This window comes from Callospermophilus lateralis, chromosome 16, assembly GCF_048772815.1.
Source record: "Callospermophilus lateralis isolate mCalLat2 chromosome 16, mCalLat2.hap1, whole genome shotgun sequence".
Classification (NCBI taxonomy): Eukaryota; Metazoa; Chordata; class Mammalia; order Rodentia; family Sciuridae; genus Callospermophilus; species Callospermophilus lateralis.
The window spans coordinates 89468072-89493735 of NC_135320.1; the positions used below are offsets into that span (position 1 = coordinate 89468072).

Below are 25664 nucleotides of genomic sequence, written 5' to 3' on the forward strand. Positions count from 1 at the left end.
GTGCTGACCTTGGGGAGGGCAGAGGGCATTGTGGGTGATGGAAGGGGTCATCCTGGTCGGTGGTGGATGGTCCTAAGCCCCTGCTAGCGGTCAACTTCAACTGGAGGCCAGAGTGGTTCAGGGTGGGCCTGGCAGGGTCTGAGGGGCCACAAGGTTTGAGGCCCTGGTAACTGTGGGCCTCGCTGTCTGTCTGTCCTGATGCTCTGTGGAGCCCAGTGGCCTTGCCTGTGACTAAGCTGGGTGCGTATCTGCCTGCCTCCCCACTGAAGGGTCAGTTGCATTCCCGTCTTTGGTGGAGAAGGGGCCTGCCCAGACAGTACTGGTGGCTGGTGACACCGAGGGTGGCCTTGGGGAGTGGATACTCCTGGTTGGCAAGTCAATGCTGTGCCCCACTGAGCACTGTTGAAACCATGTGTGCGAGGTGGTCTGCGTGGCAGGGGCTGAGCTCTGGGGACTGTCCTTACTGCTGGCAGGTCTCAAGGTCCTTGGCAGGGAAGACAGGTGCCTGCCCCCTGGGGACACCCAGGCTGGCTCCCTGTAGCTGTTTCCAGGTCACAGCCCAGGCACCCCATGACCAGCCCAAGACCAGGTCAAGCTGGCACCACCCTGGAAGGTGGCTTTCCTCACTGGCAGCGTCTCCATCTATGGAGGAGTCCACAGGCCCCAAGAGGGTGAGTGTACACGGAATCAGATGGCCCCTGGGTGATGTGACTCCAGGCATCAGGAGCATGCCCGTCTGGCCCGCTGGCCAGCTCTTCCCTGACCACCTGCCCAGCAGTGCACCTGTCGGCTGGGCTTCTGTGCAGGGGCTTCTCACAGCCCCATGCCAGCCTTGGTGCCTGGGAGTGCCCAGAGCACACTGATGAGCTCGGCAGCTGCCTAAAGGCTGCCGATGCGCAGCGAGTGCCCCATCCCAGGACGGGTGCAAGATGGTCAGGTGGTGACCTTTGAGACCCTCAGACCTCGGGTGCTAAGATCCCGTGATGGGTTCTGAATGTTTCCCAGATTGGACCTCTGCCCAGAACATTGAGTCGTTTTTCCCTCCACAAGCAAGCGGGAGCCCTCTTGGTGCCAGGGCCTGGGCAGGAGGTGAGAGGAGGGGTGGAGCTAAGGATCTCTCTGTCCCTCCTCCCGCTAGGCTGTCCCCTGGGACTGGGACACACCGCACTCTAAAGGCAGGAGGCCAAGGGAGAGGGGATGGTGCAGAGGTAGAGGGGGCGGAGTGCCTAGTTGGTGAAGGGCACCTGTGCTACAGGGTGCAGGAGCCGGGGGCCTTCCTGGGGGTGGGTGAGGCTGGCCTGCTCCAGTCTCCCCTCAGCCCCCAGCAGTGGGCAGACTTGGGCTTGCTCTGGGAGGGTTCCAGGAACAGCTCCTGCCATGATATAAATAGTCTTCTCCGAAGGACTTGGTGCTAGGCCAGCTGAGCAGGTGCCCCCCAGGCCTCCCAGAGGTCCCAGGCATGGGGCGGGGCCCAGGGTGGGGACAGCATGCCTGCCTTATTTGCAGCAGTAGGGGCACAGTGGACGTTGTCCTGGTCCCGGCATCCCAGAACTCACTGGACTTCTCACTAAGAGACCCCTCTCCTGTGAGGAAACGGAAGGGGCGGGCAGCGTGCCCTGTGTGCTCTCTCCCAGAGGGCTGGGGCCAGGAGGAGCAAGGCCTGGGGCCAGCTACAGTCCTTCTGCCTCTTGGCTGGGTTACTTGGGCAAGTTGCTCAGCTTCTCTGTGCTGCTGTTTGGTTGATACAGTGTGGCCAATGTTGGTACCTTGCTGGTGGGGACAGTGAGTGGGCGGGGGCTGGGGCTATCTTTAGGCAGCAGGTGTGCAGATAGACTGGTCAACGTGGGAGATGGCGGGCAGTGAGTGCTCAGAGCTCACCGGTCCCCACCTGTGCCTCCTGGGAGGTGCTCTGGTAGTGGTGAGCTGAGGGCATGGTGTGGGAGTCGGAGCCCAAGGCCTGCCAGCTGTGCTCAGCGAACTCAGGAGGGGAGCCCTTGCCAGGAGCACTCACCCGGGACTCCTGAGCTGGTGGGCAGGACTACCTGGCTGGGTCCTGTGGGTCCACCCAGCATGGATAGAGCCATCCCACCCCGACTGCTCACCCAGGTGGGGGTGGTAGGAGGCCAGAGTGGCAGACATGGCTGATGGGATGTTCTCTGGGTGTGCTGTGGGGAATGCCTGGAGGAACTGTGTTCTCTGCTGGCCCCTGGCCAGCCCGCTCTTGTGCTGACTGCTGATTGCAGGGGCCAGGCTGTCTGTCTGGGAGCCAGACTGGGAGCAGGGTTCCCAGCAAGGCAAGGCCCCTGGGGACCCTGTGTGCTGGGGGCTACACGTGCCCTGTTCCACAGTGATTTGAGGGCCTCTGGGGGCCAGGACAGGCATGGTGTTGACCACAATGCTAGGCTCCCCTCTGGGGCCCAGAGTCCCGGGAGCACTTGAGTTCCTTTGCTCTTGAGAGGCAAAGCCAGGACGCGTTGGTGGGAGCAAGTGGGGAACCCAGGGTAGGGCTTTGGAGGGCATCTGCACAGAACCTGGAGATGGGTGGGGCTGGAGACGGCTCCCTGGCTGTCTTCCTACCTGGTGCGACCCTGAGGCGCTCCTAGGATCTGCCTGTTTTCTCAGCCATAAGCTGGGGATGATGTTGGTGTGAGAGTAGCCAGCCCACAGGGGACAGCAGTGTGTGGCACATGGTGGGTGCTGTGCATGGAGGAGTCTCTGGGTGTACAGCTTTCCATGTTGGGAGGCCGTCCTCGCAGTGCGCCTGGCAGCTCCTCTGGACCTTCTAGAAAGGGACCCTGTGCAGCCCTCCCTCCTCTCTGCGCTAGGAGTCCTTGCTGACTGTGGGGCCGCGGGAACCCCCAAGGTCTCAGAGAGGACCTGGCGCGCTGCCTTCCCGCACCTGGCCTTCCTCTCCCTGCCGGCTGGCCCCCTAGTTAGTAGCTGTGGGCGGGTCTGGGGCTATCTTTAGGCAGCAGGTGTGCAGAGGCCGGGAGCCGGGTCGCTGGCCGGTCACCGCCCACCACGTGACGCTGGGCGCTATAAATAGCGAGCCGCTGCTCCGCCTCTGCCCGAGCCGGCGCCGCGCGGGAGGGCACCGCGCGGGTCTGGGCGCAGCACCAAGGCCCTGCGCATGGAGGCGGCGGCTCGCCTGCGGGTGCGGGTGAGCGGAGGGGGCGGGCGGCGGGACCCAGGCCCTCCGATCCTCCCGACCCTCCCTGGCCCTCCAAGACCCCAGCCCCTCCCGGAGGACGCGGTGACGTCGGGCGCGCGCCAGATGGGAAAAGCCCCTGGGCGTGCGCCTAGACCCAGTCCCCATCTGCCTTGTCCAGGAGGAGGCCTTACTTCTCCGGGCTCCACAGGCTCAGGCCTCCCACCCTCAGTATCATACAGGGTCCTCGTATGCCCGGGCCCCCAGCAGCCTGATAGATTCAAACTCCTTAAGGCCGTTCTACCTGAATGAAGGAGGTCACTTCCTGAACCTCGGTCTCCTCTGTGCTGGGGTTTAGAGCTTTTGCGTCCTAGGTTTGAGGTTGAGGAAACCCATTTAGCTGGACGCCTGGTCTAGCCAGGGCTGAGAGTATCCTTCCATCTCTCTCTGGCCTCCTTCCTCATCTGGCAAACAAGGACAGAGTGGTTCTGGAAGTAGCCGAGGGCTCAGGGGTACTGCCCAGAGGAGGCCGAGCTGGGGTCCCAGGAAGGGAGGGCCAGAGGGAAGGAGGGCCTTCATGCTCCGCAGGGCTCATGGGCCTGGGTGTGGGCGTGGTGGGCCTGGTGGCTCAGCCAGCAGAGAGGCTGTGATGGTGGCTGGCGCACAGCAACTTGGGGCATGGGTGGGCCTGTGCCTTACAGAGCTGGAGCCGGGGCTCGGCCTGTGGCATGCCCACTGCTGGTCCTGGGGGTCCTGCCTCTATTCAGATCTGGAGTTACTGGCACTGGTGGCAGTGGCTACCCACATGGGCCACAGGCCTTGGGTCAGCCCTGCTGGGGGCTGTGCAGGGCTCTGGCAGCCCGCAACTTCAGATCCCCTTAGGCCTTGCCTCAGATGTCACCAAAGGGATGTACTGGGGGGTGTCCCCCAGGTAGGTCTGAGCCAACTGTTTGCTCGGGCAGGGGACTGCACCTCCCTGCCCTGTGTGTGGAGCTGAGTGGTGTGTGTCGCAAGAAACCAGTCCAGACTGGTCCAGCCTGGACCTGGATCTGTGACCCCATTCTGGCCTGGACTCTGAACCCTGACCCTTGGCCCAGTCCAGTGTAGCCCCCCCATCCCTGCAGGCCTGTGACACCTTGAACTCTGGAGTGGTGAGAGGCTCAGGCATTTCTGCCCAGAGACCTCGCCCTCCAGCGCCTGTGCTGTGGTGCTGGCCCACGGAGCAGGCCGTGTGCCATGGCGCAGGTCTCCCTGTGCTCAGCCCCGTGGGCACTGCAGTCAACCCTCAGGAGGGGCCCCTGGAGTCTGTGGCCTCCTTGGGCCCTGTTCTTCCTCTCCTCTTGTCAACAGGAGTGTGGCTCTGGCACACAGGCGTGTCCCAGGGGCCTGTGTTTGTGTGCAGTCGCAGTGGCCGCTCTTCTCCCGGGGCTCAGGGTGGGTGCTTGCTGAGTGGGCGCAAGCAGGGGCCTGGCTGCCTCCACCAGGATGGGTTCCTCTCTCCCCCTTCTGGGGTTGCCCCTCCCTCAGTTTTGACCTTCCCAAGGCCCTGGTGAGGGCAGGGTGTAAGCACCTGCCTTGAGCCTGGGGCCGTGGGGCCTCCGCCCCTGGGCGGGCAGAGGGGGTGAGGAGTCTGCACCCTTCCTGCACAGCCAGAGTTCCGGACAGTAAGGCTGTGCCCACAGCAGGGGCAGAGTGGCACTTCTAAGCCCAGGGCCCCAGGCTGGCCTCTTCCTGCACTCAGCCTGAGGGTCGGGAGCCCAGCCTCCCTGGGTGGGCTGGAGAAGGGGTGCTGGGTGGGGGCAGAGGTGAGAAGCAGGCTAAGGTGGATGAGGACTGTGCCCGGCCCTTTCTTGGGCAGAGGCAGAGACGGTGGGCAGACAAGCATGGTGGGTGATGTGGCGAGGTCTGCTGAGCACAGGGCACAGTGGAGGTCTGTGGAGGCTCTGGACGCCCACTGTGCAGGTGGGAAGCTGAGGCTGAGGCCATTGACAGGCCTGTGGGTGGGGAGGGGGCTAGGTGCCCCTGGGGACCCCTGGCCTAGGTGCTCTGGAGTTTTTATACCCTGAGAGGGAGGGAGGCAGGTGTGGCTGGCCTTGTGTCCTCCAGCAGTGCACTTCCCCACAGTGACCCATTGTGGCCACCTGGGCTGTCACCACTGTGGCAAGACCTGGCACTGGCCCTTGGCCTGCTGTCTGCAGAGCGCCTGGAGCAGAGTGGGCTTGTTTACCTCTGTGCCTGGCTGCCCCGGCTGTCTGTGGTCCATGGAGTGGAGACCCCCTGGGGCAGGAGACCATAGGAGGCCTGACAGAGGCTGCTGACTGAGGCAGCTCATGGCCTGTCCTCACTGTGCCCGAGTACCCACTGTGTCCCCACAGTTGGCCACTCCAGAATGATCTGTGCTCCGACATCAGGGGCCAGGAATCCCCAAAGGAGAACACGGCTGCTCTGGCGTGGGCCGGTCTGCCGGCCCAGCCTGCAGCCTGGGGGCCTGGTCTCTGTTGCTACAGATGGACCCATGAACTGCTTTTGGGGGTTCAGCATACTCTGGGGGCTGTCCTCCCTTCCCATGTTCCTCTCCACCCTGTCCTGGTGTGGGTGTCCTGTCACCCCAGGGCCCTGGGTCAGCCCTGGCAGCAGCTGTCCTCTCTCATGTCCTCACACAGGGAGACTGAGGCCGAGGAGACCTCTCAGTTCCTTCTCTCTCCTCCCCAGACGTTGCCTGCCAAGGCCCAGCTGCGGTTGATGGAGAGGCCCTCGGGGGTCAGCCCTGTGTACTGCCGTGCCCAGCATCTCCACCAGGCCTGCTGCTGAGGAGCCCCTGCTCTGGCCCTCACCGTTGCCCCTGCCTTCCCATGGCCCCTGCTGCCAGGCCTGGGGCCCTCGCTGCCGCCTGAGCCCCCTGCCCCCCTCCAGGATCCGCCGAGCCCCGATGGGGTAACGTGTGACCAAGGCCTCGAACACCAGAGGCCGCACCTGCCACAGCTGCTGCCTGCCACCCCACCACCCCCCTGGGGCTGCTGGAGTTGGTTCAGTTCAAGTTCATTGACCTTTGGTCCTAGGGAGTTTGGGCCACCTTTGAGTGAGCGGGGCTCTTCACCACCCACGGATGCAGAGAGTGCCCCCCGCCGACACTGCCCACAGCCAGACTCACTGTGGGTTTTCATAGTTTGTTGAGTTTTTTGGTGGTCAGTATTTTTGCCCACTTATAAATACCCAGCTCCGAGACTCAGGAGTTTGGAGTTGCCTATTTTACTTTGGGGGGCTGTTTTTATTCCTCTTCTTTATTTTTAAGGGTCAGGCTTTCTTTTTTAATTATCCAGGTACTGGGCAGCTTCCTCCCCCTCCCAAGTATTTGCACAATATTTGTGCGGGGTGGGGTTTTTTTTTTTTTAAAGAAATCCTTTCTTTCTCTCAGATAAGTACAGGGATCTCATCCTACCTTGTTTTGGGGGCTGGTGGGGTTTCTCTGGTGGGTGTCCCGGCCCTCTACCTGCTCCTGGGGAGGAGGCATGGCGCGTATGAACCGACCTGCCCCCGTGGAGGTGAGCTACAGGAACATGCGCTTCCTCATCACGCACAATCCCACCAATGCCACCCTCAGCACCTTCATTGAGGTGAGTGGGCCTGAGTAGATGGTGGGGGGTGTCTAGCAGCTTGGCCAGCTACGCTCAGAGGTATGGACAGGCCAGAGCTGGTGGGAAGGACTACGGCTGTCAGCACTCAGCCCTGTCACCCTGTTACAGGACCTGGGAAATGGAGGGGTGTCCTGGTCATCAGGATGAGGGCTCAAGGTGTGAACAGGTCAGTGTGTGAATAGGTCAAGGACACAGTATGTGACCAGGATGAAGGCTCAATGTGTGAACAGGACGAGGGCTTGGTATGTGAATAGGATGAGATAGGGCTCAGTGTGTGAACAGGGTAAGGGTGCAGTGTGAGAGCAGGAAGAGGGCTCAGGGTGTGAGCAGGATGAGGGCTCAGGGTGTGAGCAGGATGAGGGCTCAGGGTGTGAGCAGGATGAGGGCTCAGGGTGTGAGCAGGATCAGGGTGCAGTGTGAGAGCAGGATGAGGGCTCGGGGTGTGAGCAGGATGAGGGCTCAGGGTGTGAGCAGGATAAGGGTGCAGTGTGAGAGCAGGATGAGGGCTCAGGGTGTGAGCAGGATCAGGGTGCAGTGTGAGAGCAGGATGAGGGCTCAGGGTGTGAGCAGGATGAGGGCTCAGGGTGTGAACAGGATGAGGGCTCAGGGTGTGAGCAGGATAAGGGTGCAGTGTGAGAGCAGGATGAGGGCTCAGGGTGTGAGCAGGATAAGGGCGCAGTGTGAGAGCAGGATGAGGGCTCAGGGTGTGAGCAGGATGAGGGCTCAGGGTGTGAGCAGGATGAGGGCTCAGGGTGTGAGCAGGATGAGGGTTCAGTGTGTGAGCAGGATCAGGGTGCAGTGTGAGAGCAGGATGAGGGCTCAGTGTGTGAGCAGGATGAGGGCTCAGGGTGTGAGCAGGATCAGGGTGCAGTGTGAGAGCAGGATAAGGGTGCAGTGTGAGAGCAGGATGAGTGCTCAGGGTGTGAGCAGGATGAGGGCTCAGGGTGTGAGCAGGATCAGGGTGCAGTGTGAGAGCAGGATGAGGGCTCAGGGTGTGAGCAGGGCTCAGGGTGTGAGCAGGATGAGGGCTCAGGGTGTGAGCAGGATCAGGGTGCAGTGTGAGAGCAGGATCAGGGTGCAGTGTGAGAGCAGGATGAGGGCTCAGGGTGTGAGCAAGATCAGGGTGCAGTGTGAGAGCAGGATAAGGGCTCAGGGTGTGAGCAGGATGAGGGTTCAGTGTGTGAGCAGGATGAGGGCTCGGGGTGTGAGCAGGATGAGGGCTCGGGGTGTGAGCAGGATAAGGGTGCAGTGTGAGAGCAGGATGAGGGCTCAGGGTGTGAGCAGGATCAGGGTGCAGTGTGAGAGCAGGATGAGGGCTCAGGGTGTGAGCAGGATGAGGGCTCAGGGTGTGAGCAGGATCAGGGTGCAGTGTGAGAGCAGGATGAGGGCTCAGTGTGTGAGCAAGATCAGGGTGCAGTGTGAGAGCAGGATAAGGGCTCAGGGTGTGAGCAGGATGAGGGTTCAGTGTGTGAGCAGGATGAGGGCTCGGGGTGTGAGCAGGATGAGGGCTCGGGGTGTGAGCAGGATGAGGGCTCGGGGTGTGAGCAGGATAAGGGTGCAGTGTGAGAGCAGGATGAGGGCTCAGGGTGTGAGCAGGATCAGGGTGCAGTGTGAGAGCAGGATGAGGGCTCAGGGTGTGAGCAGGATGAGGGCTCAGGGTGTGAGCAGGATCAGGGTGCAGTGTGAGAGCAGGATGAGGGCTCAGGGTGTGAGCAGGATGAGGGCTCAGTGTGTGAGCAAGATCAGGGTGCAGTGTGAGAGCAGGATAAGGGCTCAGGGTGTGAGCAGGATGAGGGTTCAGTGTGTGAGCAGGATGAGGGCTCGGGGTGTGAGCAGGATGAGGGCTCAGGGTGTGAGCAGGATAAGGGTGCAGTGTGAGAGCAGGATGAGGGCTCAGGGTGTGAGCAGGATCAGGGTGCAGTGTGAGAGCAGGATGAGGGCTCAGGGTGTGAGCAGGATGAGGGCTCAGGGTGTGAGCAGGATCAGGGTGCAGTGTGAGAGTAGGATAAGGGTGCAGTGTGAGAGCAGGATGAGTGCTCAGGGTGTGAGCAGGATGAGGGCTCAGGGTGTGAGCAGGATCAGGGTGCAGTGTGAGAGCAGGATGAGGGCTCAGGGTGTGAGCAGGATGAGGGCTCAGTGTGTGAGCAGGATCAGGGTGCAGTGTGAGAGCAGGATGAGGGCTCAGTGTGTGAGCAGGATCAGGGTGCAGTGTGAGAGCAGGATAAGGGCTCAGGGTGTGAGCAGGATGAGGGTGCAGTGTGTGAGCAGGATGAGGGCTCGGGGTGTGAGCAGGATGAGGGCTCGGGGTGTGAGCAGGATAAGGGTGCAGTGTAAGAGCAGGATGAGGGCTCAGGGTGTGAGCAGGATCAGGGTGCAGTGTGAGAGCAGGATGAGGGCTCAGAGTGTGAGCAGGATGAGGGCTCAGGGTGTGAGCAGGATCAGGGTGCAGTGTGAGAGCAGGATAAGGGCTTAGGGTGTGAGCAGGATCAGGGCTCAGTGTGAGAGCAGGATCAGGGCTCAGGGTGTGAGCAGGATCAGGGCTCAGGGTGTGAGCAGGATCAGGGTGCAGTGTGAGAGCAGGATGAGGGCTCAGGGTGTGAGCAGGATGAGGGCTCAGGGTGTGAGCAGGATGAGGGCTCAGTGTGAGAGCAGGATGAGGGCTCAGGGTGTGAGCAGGATGAGGGCTCAGTGTGAGAGCAGGATGAGGGCTCAGTGTGAGAGCATGATGAGGGCTCAGTGTGTGAGCAGGATGAGGGCTCTGGGTGTGAGCTGGATGAGGGCTCGGGGTGTGAGCAGGATAAGGGTGCAGTGTGAGAGCAGGATGAGGGCTCAGGGTGTGAGCAGGATCAGGGTGCAGTGTGAGAGCAGAATGAGGGCTCAGGGTGTGAGCAGGATGAGGGCTCAGGGTGTGAGCAGGATCAGGGTGCAGTGTGAGAGCAGGATAAGGGCTCAGGGTGTGAGCAGGATAAGGGCTCAGGGTGTGAGCAGGATGAGGGCTCAAGGTGTGAGCAGGATGAGGGCTCGGGGTGTGAGCTGGATGAGGGCTCGGGGTGTGAGCAGGATAAGGGTGCAGTGTGAGAGCAGGATGAGGGTTCAGTGTGTGAGCAGGATGAGGGCTCAGTGTGAGAGCAGGATGAGGGCTCAGGGTGTGAGCAGGATCAGGGTGCAGTGTGAGAGCAGGATGAGGGCTCAGAGTGTGAGCAGGATAAGGGCTCAGGGTGTGCGCAGGATGAGGGCTCAGGGTGTGAGCAGGATGAGGGCTCAGTGTGAGAGCAGGATGAGGGCTCGGGGTGTGAGCAGGATCAGGGTGCAGTGTGAGAGCAGGATGAGGGCTCAGGGTGTGAGCAGGATCAGGGTGCAGTGTGAGAGCAGGATAAGGGTGCAGTGTGAGAGCAGGATGAGGGCTCAGGGTGTGAGCAGGATAAGGGCTCAGTGTGAGAGCAGGATGAGAGCTCAGTGTGAGAGCAGGATAAGGGCTCAGGGTGTGAGCAGGATGAGGGCTCAGGGTGTGAGCAGGATCAGGGTGCAGTGTGAGAGCAGGATAAGGGTGCAGTGTGAGAGCAGGATGAGGGCTCAGGGTGTGAGCAGGATGAGGGCTCAGGGTGTGAGCAGGATCAGGGTGCAGTGTGAGAGCAGGATGAGGGCTCAGGGTGTGAGCAGGATGAGGGCTCAGTGTGAGAGCAGGATGAGGGCTCAGTGTGTGAGCAGGATGAGGGCTCAGTGTGAGAGCAGGATGAGGGCTCAGGGTGTGAGCAGGATAAGGGTGCAGTGTGAGAGCAGGATGAGGGCGCAGTGTGAGAGCAGGATGAGGGTGCAGTGTGAGAGCAGGATGAGGGCTCAGGGTGTGAGCAGGATAAGGGTGCAGTGTGAGAGCAGGATGAGGGCTCAGTGTGTGAGCAGGATGAGGGCTCAGGGTGTGAGCAGGATGAGGGCTCAGGGTGAGAGCAGGATGAGGGCTCAGGGTGTGAGCAGGATGAGGGCTCAGGGTGTGAGCAGGATCAGGGTGCAGTGTGAGAGCAGGATGAGGGCTCAGGGTGTGAGCAGGATCAGGGCTCAGGGTGTGAGCAGGATGAGGGCTCAGGGTGTGAGCCCGATAAGGGTGCAGTGTGAGAGCAGGATGAGGGCTCGGAGTGTGAGCAGGATCAGGGTGCAGTGTGAGAGCAGGATGAGGGCTCAGGGTGAGAGCAGGATAAGGGTGCAGTGTGAGAGCAGGATGAGGGCTCAGGGTGAGAGCAGGATAAGGGTGCAGTGTGAGAGCAGGATGAGGGCTCAGGGTGCGAGCAGTATAAGGGTGCAGTGTGAGAGCAGGATGAGGGCTCAGGGTGTGAGCAGGATCAGGGCTCAGGGTGTGAGCAGGATGAGGGCTCAGGGTGTGAGCAGGATCAGGGCGCAGTGTGAGAGCAGGATGAGGGCTCAGGGTGAGAGCAGGATAAGGGCGCAGTGTGAGAGCAGGATGAGGGCTCAGGGTGAGAGCAGGATAAGGGTGCAGTGTGAGAGCAGGATGAGGGCTCAGGGTGAGAGCAGGATAAGGGTGCAGTGTGAGAGCAGGATGAGGGCTCAGGGTGTGAGCTGGATGAGGGCTCAGGGTGTGAGCAGGATCAGGGCTCAGGGTGTGAGCAGGATGAGGGCTCAGGGTGTGAGCAGGATAAGGGTGCAGTGTGAGAGCAGGATGAGGGCTCGGAGTGTGAGCAGGATCAGGGTGCAGTGTGAGAGCAGGATCAGGGTGCAGTGTGAGAGCAGGATGAGGGCTCAGGGTGTGAGCAGGATGAGGGCTCAGGGTGTGAGCAGGATGAGGGCTTGTGAGCAGGATGAGGGCTCAGGGTGTGAGCAGGATGAGGGCTCAGGGTGTGAGCAGGATAAGGGTGCAGTGTGAGAGCAGGATGAGGGCTCAGTGTGTGAGCAGGATCAGGGTGCAGTGTGAGAGCAGGATCAGGGTGCAGTGTGAGAGCAGGATGAGGGCTCGGAGTGTGAGTAGGATGAGGGCTCAGTGTGAGAGCAGGATAAGGGTGCAGTGTGAGAGCAGGATGAGGGCTCGGAGTGTGAGCAGGATGAGGGCTCAGGGTGTGAGCAGGATCAGGGCTCAGGGTGTGAGCAGGATAAGGGTGCAGTGTGAGAGCAGGATGAGGGCTCAGGGTGTGAGCGGGATAAGGGCTCAGTGTGTGAGCAGGATGAGGGCTCAGGGTGTGAGCAGGGCCTAGGTAGTGTCTTCAGGTGAGGCTGACGCATGGCCTCTCTCTTGTCTGGTGCTACCCCTCTTGTCTTGCTGAGGGCTCAGTTTGTGAGCAGGATGAGGGCTGAGCATATGAGCAGGAGTAGGGCTCATGCGTGAGCAGGATAAGGGCTCAGTATGTGAGCCGAACCAGGCCTCAGTGTGTGACCAGGTTGAAGACCCACTGTGTAGCCAGAAGCAGAGCTCTGTGTGTGATTTGGTCAGGGCACAGTGTGTGGCCAGGATGGTGGTTTGGAGTGTGGTCAGGGTGAGCTGGGCAGTGGCTTCCTCCACTGAAGGTGTGTGCCCAGGGCCTCTGAGGCCGCATCCTATTCTACTCCTTGTGTTATCAGAATAGTTGGGTCTGGTGTCCACATCTCATGACCAGCAAAGCCCAGTGATTCCTTACCACTCCTAAAATATCTACTGGGAGCAGGTGGGGTTGGTGCTGGCCTCTCATGTGTCCCCGGATATAAATACCCCATGTCTGGCTGTGAGCTGCTGTGACCTTTGGGCTGGCTGTGTGGGTCTTCCCCATGCTGTGCAGGGACTGGCTCCCTTCCTGCCTGCCCTGAGGCACCCTGCCGGCCGAAGCTTGCTTCTCCCTGCACTGGACCTGTCCGTGCAGCCCAAGCCAGGAGGGCTGTTCAGAAGTGGGCCAGGGGTCCCGCCTCTGCCACGGGAAACCAGTAGGTTTGCCTGGAACGTGAGGCCTTGCTGGTGAGAGCCAGGATCCTGAGCTCCAGAGAGGGGAGCTCATGTTCAGGGGCCTGGCACAGCTGCTGAGCCCAGGTCACAGTGAGTGCAGGTGGGAATGCCTCCTCCCCAGGGGGCCAAGGCCCCCTGCCAATCACTGGGCCTCAGAGTCCATCTCCTGTTCACCTCCTGTCTTGCTGAGGGGACACGGCTCTATCCAGGAGCTTGAGGGGACCCAGCCCTGCAAGGGGACCCCTGGGGAGCACAGTCTGCCCTGGGAACCCTGGTCAAGGGGTCCTGGGTCCTGACCCCATGGCCCCTGCCCATCTCCTCCTGTCCCCTTGCCAGGACCTGAAGAAGTACGGGGCCACCACTGTGGTGCGCGTGTGCGAGGTGACCTATGACAAGGCCACACTGGAGAAGGATGGCATCACTGTGATGGTGAGAACTGCGTGGCGCTGGGCGTGTGGCCACCGTGAGGCAGAGCCTGGGTGGTGTCCTCGGGGAGGCTGGCACGTGGCCTCTGGTGCTACCCGGTGTTTGTGCCTCAGCCACAGGCATGTGGGCACCTGGAGGGAGGCCAGGGTCTTGGGACATGTGACCTTGAGAAGGAGGGTGCGGGTCCCAGCAGCCACCACCTGTCATAACCCCTGCCTGGCTTCCTCTGGGGAAACAGCTGGAGGCAGGAGGGTCCCGGGTCACGTCGTTGCTCCTGCCACAGACGTCCTGCCGGGACTGACCTGATCCCCCGCGGGCCCCTGCCTAGGTTCCTGAGCCGCACCCGGCAGCTGGGCTCCTCTGCGCCTGCTCCTCCCAGGGGCCTCCCCTCCGCCTCCGGCTGCGGTGCTGAGCCCTGGGGAGGCCCCTGCAGAGGCTGTGGCAGGAGCTTGGGCTGTTTCCTTGGCTTCTAAAGCCCCTGAGGTCCAGTGAGGGGAGGATCTGGCTGCCGTGTCCCTGGGGGTGGGCCACGGGGCAGATGGCAGCTCCCCGGAGCAGGGCCTCCCCACCTCAGGATGGGGCTCGGTGCGGGCTGCCCCGTGCCAGAGCCCCAGCCTCCTGTCCTCAGTACCAGCTACCCCTGGTCCCCTGCAAGGACCCTGGTGTTGACAGGTGTCACTGTGTGTAGGGACTGCCTTTGGAAGTCGGCGTGGTGAAGAGTGGCACTTGGGGTCAGACAGGTGTGGCCTGAAGCCCGCTGCTGCCTTGTTCAGCCATGACACCCACAAGGCTCTAGCACCACCTCTAGCACAGGGTGCCATCCCTCCCTCCAGTAGGAGGGATTTGGGTTAGACCCAAGACAGCACTGCCCTGGATGCCTCCAGGAGCTGCCCTGCCTAGACATGGGAAGGGTGAGATGACCCCCAGGGTCGCTTTCCAGCAGCCCCAGGGAGCCCATGCAGATTTACCCTGGTACCCGGTGGTGCCAGCCTTGGCCTGGGCACCTGCCTCACCACAATGTCCACATCTCTGTGCTCACTGTGGCGTGCTTAGGGCTGGAAGCTTCCTGGACACTGGCTGCACCTCCCCAGGGCACAGGGGACAGGAGAGCGACACTGAGCTTCACAGCAGAGCTGACCCCTGGGAGTGGCCGGAAGGCCGCCAGCCTCCCCCATCTGCCTCCCTCACCAGCCTCCCCTCCATCCCACATGTGGTGCCCTGGGGGCTGGGGACGGCAGGCATGTGACAGCACATTAGTGTCACTGCAAGGGATGGGACTCCTTAGCCTGTGACTCTGAGCCTCTTGGGTTCCACAGCACACAGTGGACAGGATGGTGACCCCAGGACCACAGTGGGGGCACAGGACTGTGGGGCTCCCAGCAGGGTGTCTTCAGGTGACCCAGGGTGGCTTCCTGGAGGGAGGGGTCAGTGCACATGGGTCCCTCCCCAGCAGGCCCCAGAACCTGTCCCCACGCGCACCCCTTGGTGGGGAGCCTAGGCCCAGGGCCGCCTGGCCACCCCTCTGGTCCGACCTGGTGCCTCCTTGTCTGCAGGACTGGCCTTTCGACGACGGGGCGCCCCCGCCTGGCAAGGTTGTGGAGGACTGGCTCAGCCTGCTGAAGGCCAAGTTCCTGGACGACCCAGGCAGCTGTGTGGCCGTGCACTGTGTGGCCGGCCTGGGACGGTGAGCAGCGGGGGGGGCAGGGCACTGGGGTCCCAGCCTGGGCTTGAGATCTTGCAGTCTTCTTACTTTCTGATGTGGGACACATCCATGTGACCTTCCCCGAGGGGAGATGCCCCAGTTGCTCTAACAGTCTGGCAGGGAAGAAGTGCTTCTCAAAGTCTGACCTGACTCCCACCTGCTTGGTCGAAACTCCCTGCACCTGTGCAGGGAAAAGAGCTGCCCCCATCCCCCCCCACCCCCAGTTACAGACGTCTCCTCTGAGCTGGGGCGGTGGGTGCTTCCTTAAGGAGGTGTGATAGCCTGGATTGGATTGAAATCACCCAGGCAGGGGGTCTACCGCTTGCAGAGGGCAGACCAGACAGTGAGGGTTGAGAACCAGCTTTCGCCGAGGCCCGCTCTGAGCTGAGCGTCTCCTGGCGCATCCTGGCTTAACCCTCCCACCATACGTTTCACCTGCCTGAGGCACAGAGAGTTCGTCTCAACTACCTGAGGTGGCACAGTAGACAGAGGGGGCGGGCTTTGGACCCAGGCTTTTCAGCTGGTCTCAGTCTTGCCCTCTGTAGGAGCTCAGGGGACCCCCTCGGGCCCGGGTCCCCGCCCTCCGTCTCCAGAAGGCAGCCTGTGAGGGAGGTCGGTTCAGGGCTCAGATGACCTCAGCGCTGCCGTCTGCCCGCAGGGCTCCGGTTCTGGTGGCGGTGGCCCTCATTGAGAGTGGGATGAAGTACGAGGACGCCATCCAGTTCATCCGGCAGTGAGTGGCCAGCTGTGGGGACGTGATGGCCGCGTGCTTGGATCCTGGTTGCCCTGGGAGAGGGCTGGCCTGGGATGGGGTCTCCTCCCTGGGTTTGCTAATGGAATTTCCTAGGCCACATGGGTTGGCAAGGGCCACAGTGGGTCCCCCTGTTGGCTCTGGACAGTGGGGGGCTGGCCCTGCGGCAGTGACCTGTTGTCCTGTTCCCTACTTGCCACAGTGGAGGGACAGCTGTGGCTGCCAGTGCCCCCCCTCCTGCCCTGGCAGACACGGCTCCTGTGCCCCAGTACCCCTCACTGCCCAGGGCGGACCCCAGGGTGGGCCCTGCCTCAGTGGAAGCAGCCCAAGCCTCCCCCAGTCCTCTCCTGCCCAGGACACCGGCACACACTGGTGTCTGGGTTGCCTGAGACCAGGCCCACGGTCCTGGCCACCCTAACCTGAGTCCAGCTGCTCCCGTCCTGCTGTCCTTGGCATGCCCCGTCCCTCCCCTCCTTGGAGGTTTCCAGGCTGCTTGTGGCTTCCCTGGGGAGGGCTCCCATCTGCCCACTCAGCCACGCAGGGACAGCAGGGACTGATGTTGTTCTTGGCTGCCGCAGGCACGTGTGTTTGAGGTGTACACGCTTTGGGCAGGTGTCCTCCTGCTGCCTCTGCAGCCTGTCAGAGCACAGCTGTCCCTTCCCAGGTGGCTTCTACCATCCTGTCACACCCTGTCACCACGCGAGTGCCTGTGAGGGCTGGACACAGGCCCCTTGCACACACAGCCACACACACCCCATGCAGCACACCCATGCACAGTGGGCACGTGCCCAGCACTCGTGTGGGCACACACTCGTCTGTTGTCCTGCCTGCTGGTACCCCCGCGGCTGGCTGCCAGGGCCAGGGCCAGCCTTGCCATAGCCTGCCTTGCCCGTGCCCTGCTGGCCACGTGGAGCTCCCAACCCCACCTGCCATGGCCTTGGAATCCCTGGGGTGCAGGCAGGTGGCCAGCATCCCGATGACCTTCTGTCCTGTCTCCCAGGAAGCGCCGGGGGGCCATCAACAGCAAACAGCTCACCTACTTGGAGAAATACCGGCCCAAACAGAGACTGCGCTTCAAAGACCCCCACACGCACAAGACCAAATGCTGCGTCATGTAGCTCAGGACTCCGCGGCGGGGGCTCCTGTCCTGGCAGCCTCTGCCCGCCTTCCCCTCCTGTGCCTCAGCTGCCCGCGTCCGAGGAGCCCATGGGCCGTGTCCTTGCTCTGCCTGCCTGCCCGCCCCAGGCCTTCTGTGCGGAGGCCGACTCACAGGCTCGGCAGCCCCGTCCCTGGACTCCTGCCTGCACCCCCCACACCCACCTCAGGTCCCCTCTGCCCTGCCTTTTGTTGGGTGGATGGATTTTTGAACTAGTGGCCAGGCCTCTACGGGGGCCCTCAGCTGTGCTCTGCACTTAAGTTATTGGATCCCGGGCGGTCAGGTGCTCTGGACACTCCAAGGCAATAAAGAGCGAGCCGTGGCTTTGTGTGGAGTGAGCATGGGGCCAGGTGGAGGGGGCAGTGGCTGCAGGGCCTGGGGAGTCCACTGTCCCTGTGTGTGGGGTGTGCCGTGTGCTCCCATGGTGCCCCCTGGTGGTCATGCTGGGCCCTGCACCCTGCCTTGGTCCTCTGCCTTCAGGAGCCAGGGAGAAGCTGAGGCTTGGGTGGCGTTGCTGGGTCCAGCTCTGGGGTTGGGGCACCAGTGTTTCCCCTCTTAACAACATGGTGGGGGTCCCCTGGCAATTCTTCAAGCCCTGTGTCCAGCGAGGCGACCTCACTATCCCACCCAGCCAGTGACTGCGTTTCAGCCCCAGAGAAGGGAGCCCAGGGAGGGGTGCCGGGGGTGCCAGCACTGTGGCCACCAAGGCTCAGGGTGGCAGAGGCACTGCCTGGCCTAGGCACCTGCAGCGGAGCGAGCATGTGGGAGAGGCCCCGAGCGCCTGGGGCCTTCCTGGGACCCTCCTGTGCTCCTGCACGTAGGTGCCCAAGTTGGGGCCCTCCCCCTGGGCTCCCACCGTGATGCCACCCAGGGCCTTTGCTGACCCAGGCCATGCCCATCTGTGTCTGCTGCTTACATTGCCTTTGGCCTTGATCTCTCAGGGTCCTACTAGACCTGCCCTCCTCCCTCCTCCTCCTTGCCCTGTACCCACTCTGGGTCAGGCCTTCAGGGCCCCTGAGAGGGGCTCACCCAGCCCCCCGAAATCTCTGTTCCCAGAAGGGCAGGCCATGGGCCTCGGTGGCCTAGAGGGCCTTGCTGGAGACTCATTTCCCAAGTGTGGGGGCCCTGGACTCAAGAGTGGAGCCCTGGGTGGCCTGGGGGGGTCACCTCCCCTGGAGTCCTGGCAGGAGGGTCCAGCTTGGCCTTACCATGGTGTGCCATAATGCAGCACCTACTGTGTGCCAATCTCTGAAGGCCTATTGATCCCTCTCAACCTGGCGGTGCCCACCCTTTTCCAGATGAGGGGCCAATTCAGAGAGCCCCAGGGCTTTCTGGCTACTCTTAGCTCCAGGAACCCCATTTAGTCCAGGCCCACCCAACCCCAGGGGTCTCTAAGCAGGATATTCTGGAAGGGAAGATGGACTGAAGCACAGAACAGGTCTGCCGACGGTGGCCAGGGTGGGGGAGGGCAGCTGACGAGGCGGCCAGCAAGCCCACCCCTGAGAGAGACTGCTGACTTGCTGAGGGGCCTGCGGTCCCCACACCCACCAGGCTGCACCCACGGGGACCCTCCCTAGCGGGGGCTCAAGCAGAAAGGACAGGTGCCCATGATATCGGGGGACAAGATGGGGAACTGTGAACAGGCGGAAGTACCCCCAGAGCCCCTCAGGCAGCTCCCCTTCTAGGGGTGTGGTGGACAAGCCTGGGCTGCAGCCCTGCTACCCCTGGGCTCCCAGGCAAAGCGGGCACCAGTTCTACCAGGTGGTCATTTCTCCCTTTCCTTGAACGCGTGTGAACTCAGTGATACCTGGGGCACGTTTGGGGAAGTCACTCTATTTTTCTAAGCTTTGGGGCCTCTGTGCAGGCCCTGAGCAGCACAGTCTGTCCTGAGAAGGGCACGGTCCAGTGGGGTGGAGGAGGTCGGGCTGCAGACCCGTCCAAGCCAGGTGGGGGTTCAGCTGGGAGGGCGTGGCAGTGGGGAGGCAGGGGAGGGGCCGCTGAACACAGGTGTGTGGGGTGGGCCCAGGAGGGGCCGGTGGGCAGCGTGGCTGGTCTGGGAGCCTGTGGAGGAGGCCCCAGGAAGAGCTCTGGACCCACAGGCGAGGGAAGGGCCCGCCTGCCCATTTCACACGGGGAAGCAGGTGGAGGGGAAGGATGAGGGAGGCTGTCTGGAGCCAGGGGCCCTCCTCTGGGCCCTCTAAGAGGGTCTTGCGGGGAAGGACTTCTGACCCATTTTACAGAGGGCACGGATGGCCCGAGAGCCCGGGGCTTTGCTTCAGGCCGCTTACCTCATCCTGGGTGAGCCTGGCTCCCTTGGGAGGCACGACTTGGGGCCTGGTCCGTCCTGACTGGACTGAGGAGGGGGAGTGAGCAGACCCTGGCCCCAGCTGTGGGCGCTTGGCCGGGAGAGTGAGGGCTGGGGCTGCCCACGTGGCTTCCTCCCGTGCCCAGGACTCTTGGGCTCTGCTCGTGTGGAGTAGACCCCATCTCTGTGAGTGTTGGGGCTGCCTTGTCCGGGTCTGTCCCAGCCTTCGCTGGCTCCGTCCCACCACCCCCCGCCTGGCCCCGTCCCTGAGTCCAGCCAGTGTCTGCTGGGTTTGGCTTGGCCACAGGGAGGGGCCTGGGATGAGAGCAGGGAGCCACAGGGTAGTGCTTCTTTGTTGAATCTAGACCTTTCTTTCAAATGGAAAAATGTTATGCAACCAAGCTCTCTGGGATGGGGCAGGGCTGCCCGCCAGGTGGCTGAAGGGGTGCTGGTCACTGCTGGCGTCCCTCTGACACCTCCCGAAGGAAGGAGAGCTGCCTGGTGGCAAATTCCCGGACGCCAGGCTCTGGGTCCTTTTTGAGGTCTTCAAAAGCTCCAGGAGAGAAGGGGAAAGTCAGGGGTGCCCCAGGCCTGGCTGCAGCCCCCCATTCCTTCAGCGAGTGGGTCACCCTCCTGCCTGCCCAGGGGGGCTGGGGGGAAGGGCTCCCACCCATTCCTGGAGCCCTGGTACTGTAAGCTCGGGGGTGGGTGTGACCCCTTGCCAGGTATCCTGAGGGGCCCAGGGAGGGGACAGGCCACACCCACTCCAGGGGGAGGCAGGGCGGGGCTCTGCTCTGGAGGCCTGGGTCCCAGCTGATGCAGGCCTAGAGGGGCTGGGCTCAGCGGGGCCTGGGGCTGGGGTGCTTACTGCAGAACAACAGGTTGGTGTCCACCTCGCTCACCATCCGGGACACGGCCTGGGGGTGGTAGCAGATGGTGTAACCTGTGCAAGATGGGGTGCAGCTGGGCAGAGGGTGGGTGGTCTCCTGAGGCCCGACCCACTCTTCAACCCCAGGCCCCTCCTCCACCCTTCTTTTTCTGCGGGTGGGGCTCGGCGGCCTGGGACCCGCTGCGGCCTGGCCGCCCCTGCCCACCTATGAAGAGCGCGGCCCAGGTCTTCATGTGCTGGTGGTGGCTGTGCAGGTAGCTGAGGGCCTGGGCCAGGTGGATGCTGAACTCCTCGGAGCTGGCGCGCATCTGGCCAGGGAGACCCTCCTGTCACCACCCAGGGACCCCTACCCCCGCCCCAGCCCTCCTGGAGGAGGCTGCCCCGGCCTCACCAGGCAGGTCCAGAGGAAGTGGCGGGCGCTGAGGCCTCGCTCCCAGGCCAGCGTGCAGAAGAGGGTGTGGCGCGGCCGCCACCCCAGCAGCAGAGCGCAGCGGTAGAAGGCGAACTTGGCCTGCTGTGGGGACAGCTGGGGGTTCCACACTGCTCGCCTTGTCTGGGGACAGCAGGGGGTGGGTTCCATACTGCCTGTGTTGTCTGGGGACAGCGGGGCGGGGGTGGTGGTGGGTGTTCCACACTGACTGCCCGCGTTGTCTGGGGACAGCGGGGGGGGGGGGGTGTTCCACACTGTCCGCGTTGTCTGGGGACAACGGGGGTTCCACACTGCCCATGTTGTCTGGGGACAACGGGGGGGTGTGTTCCACACTGACTGCCCGTGTTGTCTGTTGACAGCGGGGGGGGGGGTGTTCCACACTGTCCGCGTTGTCTGGGGACAACGGGGGTTCCACACTGCCCATGTTGTCTGGGGACAACGGGGGGTGGGTTCCACACTGACTGCCTGCGTTGTCTGGGGACAGCAGGGGGTTCCACACTGCCCGCATTGCTGGGGACAGCTGAGGGGCTCTGGGGTCCGCCTGCCACAGGCGGGCATCAGAGACAGTGGGCGCTCAGGCCACCGCCTGACTGTGTGCTCTCGCCCTGGCTGGACTGTGGGCAGCCCATCTCAGGTCATGTCAGAACTGGTTTACTTCCCTGGTGGCAGGGTCGGCGGGATCCACATCCCAACAGGTCCAGTGTGCACCCTGGGCCCCGCCACACACCAGGCACTGGGGACTCAGCAGGGAGTGGAACCACTGGGTCCTGCCCAAGGTCAGTGCAGCCCGGTGTGTGTGTGCATGTGTGCGCAGGCCGGGAGGGCAGTGGTGGGAAGGCAGTGTGGGGGCCTGGGGATCCCCTTCGCTCAGGCAGCCCTGCTGCCATCTGCCCACCCAGGCCCTGGCCCAGGTGGAGGCCATCGGCCTGTCTTGCCTCGGGTGGGGCACTGACCGTGGCAACCTTGGGGCACTTGTCCTTCAGGTGCAGCAGCAGAGGCACCATGCTCTGGTACACCTGGGTCCGCAGGCCGCTTAGCTCCTTGCCCTCCATGGTTGCCACCAGATCCCCAAACAGTGCCATGGCTGCTGCTCGAATCCTGTCCCGCTCCTGCAAGGCAGAGGCTCAACGGGGTTCCCGCTCTTCTCACCTTGGAACCCCCACCTCACTTGGTTTCCTTAGAGGGTCCTCTCAGCCAGCTCAGGGTTCCAGGGCGGGGCTCCTTCCGCCCCCAAACAAGGCTCCGGCGCAGGGCTGGGCCCCTCCTTATCAAGGCCTTGCCAGCATCCAGTCTGTCCCCTCACACCCACGACTGCAGCCTGACAACCTGAGTGTCAAGAGTGACTGGGGGACAGACGTATCCTGCTCCCCAGTGAAGGAGAGCGCGTTCCAGACAAGATGACCTGTCCTCAAGTTGGAAGGCCATGTGGTCAGCTGTAGGACTAGAGGGGAGAGTGGGTCGGAGGACTGGACTTGATGCCAGTCCACCTGCAGTCCTGGGCACACAGAAGTCCAGGGCTGGGAATCCATGCCTGTAATTGGAGGGGAGCCTGGGGTCCTGGGAGGGCCCAAGTAGGAGGCACCCCACCTGCCTTGCCCCCCATGCTCACATCATCGAAGAAGGAGCGGGCGTTGATGGCCACGCTGAGGCTCTGGGCCCCTGCGCCGTGTGTGCCCAAGCGGTGCAGCACGTTGGACACGGTGCCCATGATGTCCACCACCACGGGCTCGCTGTTCTGGAAGAAGCCGTTGAGGAAGGGCGGCAGCTGCCCTCGGAGCAGCCTTTCCTGTGGGCGGTGAGCGCGGTGGGTGCAGGGCCCGACCTGCCCAGCTTCGGCTGTGCAAATGCACTGTGCCCATGTTCCTGGATGCCCTGTCCCCCACTTTGTGCCACCCTGTCTGCAGGTGACTCAGCTGGGATCCTACCCGGCTCTCTCTACCAGGGGCCACGTGGCTTTGGACAGGACTTCCCTCTCAGAGCCCCCGGGGTCCTGTAGGGGTAGACCCAGAGGCCTCAGTTCTAGTTGGGTCTCAGCCCCTTCTTCCTCCTGGTCCTGCCCACCCTTCTTCCCAGCACCCATCCTGCCTTCACTCCCATTTCCAGCCTTGCCTCAGGCCAGTTGGGATCCTGGGCTGGACCGTGCTAAAACCACATTTTGTGTATACCAAGTGGAGGTTCCAGAACGTTCTAGTGACCAGTTATGTTCCATTTCTAGGCTTTCTTTAGAAATTTAAAAAATTCTGTGCAGCCAATTCTGTCTGCTCCCCTTGTTTGCTGTGCCTTCCTGAATTCTCTAAATGAATTGTCAGAAAGCAACGCGGGTGTCCCTGCCCAACGCGGGTGTCCCTGCCCTGGCCCCTATCATGGCCTGTGTGCACACTAGGGTGATGTTTACAACTTGAAAACAAGCGAGCTTTGCTGGCTTTCTAAACGCTGTTTGGTTTACAATATTCAATCCACTTTCACCAAGTGGGTCACGTGACAGCAACCCATTTTCTGGGCACCTGTATGTGCAGCCAGGGGAGGACCGGCATCCCAGTAGGATGGAGTTCCAAGGGGAAGGCCAGGAAGGAAACGGAAGTGCCCACTGTGGTGAGAGCCTGCTCCAGCCAACAACTCAGTGGGCCAGGCCCACCCCATGATGTGCCCCAGCACGTCCTTACCTTCTCCGGGTGGAAGAGGATGTTCCCGAGGCCCTGCAGGCTCCATACGCGGATGTCGGGGCTCTCATCCCGGAGGCCCTGTGCCAGGAGGGTCAGGGCAGACTGCTTGGGAAGCACTTCCAGCAGGACAGGGCTGTAGAGAAACTAGGGGCCGCGGGGGGTGGGTGGGTCAGGTCTGGCACCCTCTCCTGGGAAGCCTGCATGTGTGTCCCGGCTCTGGGTCTGGAGTCTGGGCAGGGCTTCAGGAGGCTGATGGACCAGTGTTCCCTGGGACCTGGGCTGACCAGCATGCGACTCCTACCTGCCTCCCCTCTAATGTGCAGCTGGGGAACAGGCCCAGGGAGCGGAGGCCTCGCCTGAGGTTACGGAGTGAGGGGGACTCCAGCTCCCATCGATGGCTGGCCCCCGGGCACTGGTGGCCCAGACCCTCCTGCTGTTGGGCTGGGTGCTAGCACAAGACTTTGACCTGGAGTCAGTTATGGAAATGAGACACCCCCATGCCCCCAAGTGCTGCCACTACCCAGAGCCCACAGTTGCAAAGCTGGCTGCACCCCAGGCCTGGGGCAGGGGCCCCGAGTTATGCCAGGCTGACATTTGACTACAGATCTACCCACTGCCCTTCCACTCTGCGGGGCTCGTTCAGGGAGGGACGAGGGGAGCGAGGTCCCTCAAGGCCAAGGGCTGAGGGGCAGAGGGGTGGGAGCCCCGTGAGGAGCCACCGCGTGCAGACACCCTGCAGAGCTGGAAGTGGGGAGAGGGTGTGAGGGTCTCTCTGCGGCTTCCCCAGCCAGGCTGAGGTCTGGGGGGGGTCCTGCTGGGTTGTGCTGCTGGTGTCCCCGGGGTCGCGGGCCGGGCCTCACCTACCTCAGTGAGCACGAGGACGGCCGCCTTCCTCTCCCGCTCCTCCTGGCTCTGCACGCGGCGCAGCAGCCAGCTGAGCACGGCCTTGATCTGCCGGCAGTGGTTCTGCACCATAGCCCTGGGGGCAGGGCCTGGGCTGTGGTCACTCCTGAAGCCCACCCTCCACCACCCCAGCCAGCTGGGGCCCGGAGCGTCCTGACGGCAGTACTCCCACTTCCTTGAACCCCCGGCTGCCCACTCATGCCGGGTCTCGGGGGGACTGGGGAAGCAGGGAAGCCGCACTGACAGCCCTCACCCTGGGAGGTCCCAGGCAGGGGCGGGACATCGGCACCACAGGCTCGAGTGACTGCAGGGTGGCGGTGTGTGAATGTGAGGGTCCTGCTCATAGTCAGCCCTGGGCCACAGGTGGCTCTGGAGGGCACAGGCCCTGTCCCCACAGCCTACGCACCCAGTGCCCGGTACCTGGCCAGGAGGCCCACGCCCTGTGCGTAGGTGCTGATGGAGGTGAAGTGCTCCCAGGCGCCCTGCAGCTCCAGGTGGGCAAAGTCATGCCAGTGCCCCGTGGTGGACAGGAGGCTCTTGAGGGCCTCCAGCGACGTGCTGTGGCCAAGCAGAGGGTCAGGCCACCTAGGCCAACAGCTGTCACTGGGCCGTCCTACCCTGGGTGTGGCAACTCCCCCCGCCTGGCTCCAGCACCTGCCTCCAATGCCTGCACCGCCCGGCCTGCCCTTCTCTAACAGCTGAAGTCAGGCATGGAGGGTTCGCCAGGCCCAGGGAGATGGCAGGGCTCCGCCAACCTGGGCTGGACCTGCTGGGTCAGAGACTGGAGGGGCCCTTTAGGGAGGGGGGGACCAGGCTCTCAGGGGCTTGGTCTGACTTGGAGCACAGCACTTGCGAGTGTCCTTGGAGTGTCCTAGACAGGACAGCAGCTGCTCTGACAGCTGGTCACAGGGCGGAGCTCAGAGGACAGGTCTGGAGGGAGCGGCAGGGCCATCTCAGGCTCTGTGATCTCCCAGGTCCTGGGGTGGGGAGTGTCCTGGCCAAGCCTCGGGGGACATTTAAGTATGGGTGAAGAATACAGAAGGGGACATCTGAGGAGGGTGTGTGGCACTGGGAGAGCCAGAGGGGCTCACTTCCAGGCCTGATCTCCTCTGTCCCAGGGCAGGACAGACCAGGTGGCATGACCCACAGTCGTGTGGCCTGGCCATGTGTTCATCAGCACATGGGTGCCATGCGAGGTGACCGTCACCCTCCAATAGGGAGGAGGCGCTCACTCCCATAGAAGCCATGTGCCTTGTTCAGGTCAGAGAGCCAGGTCAAGGACAGCACAAGTTCAACCTAGCCAGGCCTCTGGCTCTAAACCGCACAGCGATGTCGCCGTCACAGGGACAGGGCTGCCCCAGGCGCTGCGCACAGCACCTGAACATGGTACAGAGCCTGGGACGCAGGCCTGTGAAGCACAAGCAGCAGTGTGCTGGCCCATCTCGACTGGCCACCACATCAGCCCCGATGTGTGAAGGTGCCCGGGAGAGAGGCTGCCGTCTCAGAGCAGGCACACCTCTGAGCACATTCACTGAACCAAGGGTCAGAGGATGAATGGCACTCTGAAGTCCCTGGTGGTGCCAACCCAAATGCCAGCTGGCTTGTCATCTCGCTGCAGCTCTGTCATCAGAGAGGTGGTGTTTTCCAGGCCACTGGTCTCAGCCACCAAGCGAGGGTGGTTTTCAGGAGCAAGACGTGCAGGGGCATTTCCTTCCCTCCAAGGCTCCAAGTGCTTCTGC

General features: G+C 62.7%; 2 protein-coding genes across 6 annotated transcripts in view; one reads left to right on the forward strand and one right to left on the reverse strand.

The window, feature by feature from the left end:
• The window catches only part of Ptp4a3 (protein tyrosine phosphatase 4A3), a 38991-nt gene extending 21934 nt beyond the window's left edge, over positions 1-17057 (forward strand). The window contains exons 1-6 of one of the 5 annotated variants that reach the window (XM_076836032.2): positions 1497-1585; positions 5861-6762; positions 13037-13129; positions 14680-14810; positions 15487-15561; positions 16580-17057. In XM_076836032.2, coding sequence (XP_076692147.1) covers positions 6658-6762; positions 13037-13129; positions 14680-14810; positions 15487-15561; positions 16580-16697 — 522 coding nt within the window. In that variant the 5' untranslated portion in view covers positions 1497-1585; positions 5861-6657 and the 3' untranslated portion in view covers positions 16698-17057. The other 4 variants (XM_076836033.2, XM_076836035.2, XM_076836031.2 and 1 more) reach the window with 4 other exon arrangements.
• A 1558-nt stretch (positions 17058-18615) lies between these two features.
• The window catches only part of LOC143382035 (maestro heat-like repeat family member 5), a 49111-nt gene continuing 42062 nt past the window's right edge, over positions 18616-25664 (reverse strand). The window contains exons 19-27 of the mRNA XM_076835883.2: positions 24346-24483; positions 23887-24001; positions 23023-23166; positions 21969-22145; positions 21313-21468; positions 20321-20443; positions 20135-20237; positions 19909-19983; positions 18616-19593 (exon numbers count right to left, since the gene is read on the reverse strand). Coding sequence (XP_076691998.2) covers positions 19493-19593; positions 19909-19983; positions 20135-20237; positions 20321-20443; positions 21313-21468; positions 21969-22145; positions 23023-23166; positions 23887-24001; positions 24346-24483 — 1132 coding nt within the window. The 3' untranslated portion in view covers positions 18616-19492. The remainder of the gene's footprint in view (positions 19594-19908; positions 19984-20134; positions 20238-20320; positions 20444-21312; positions 21469-21968; positions 22146-23022; positions 23167-23886; positions 24002-24345; positions 24484-25664) is intronic.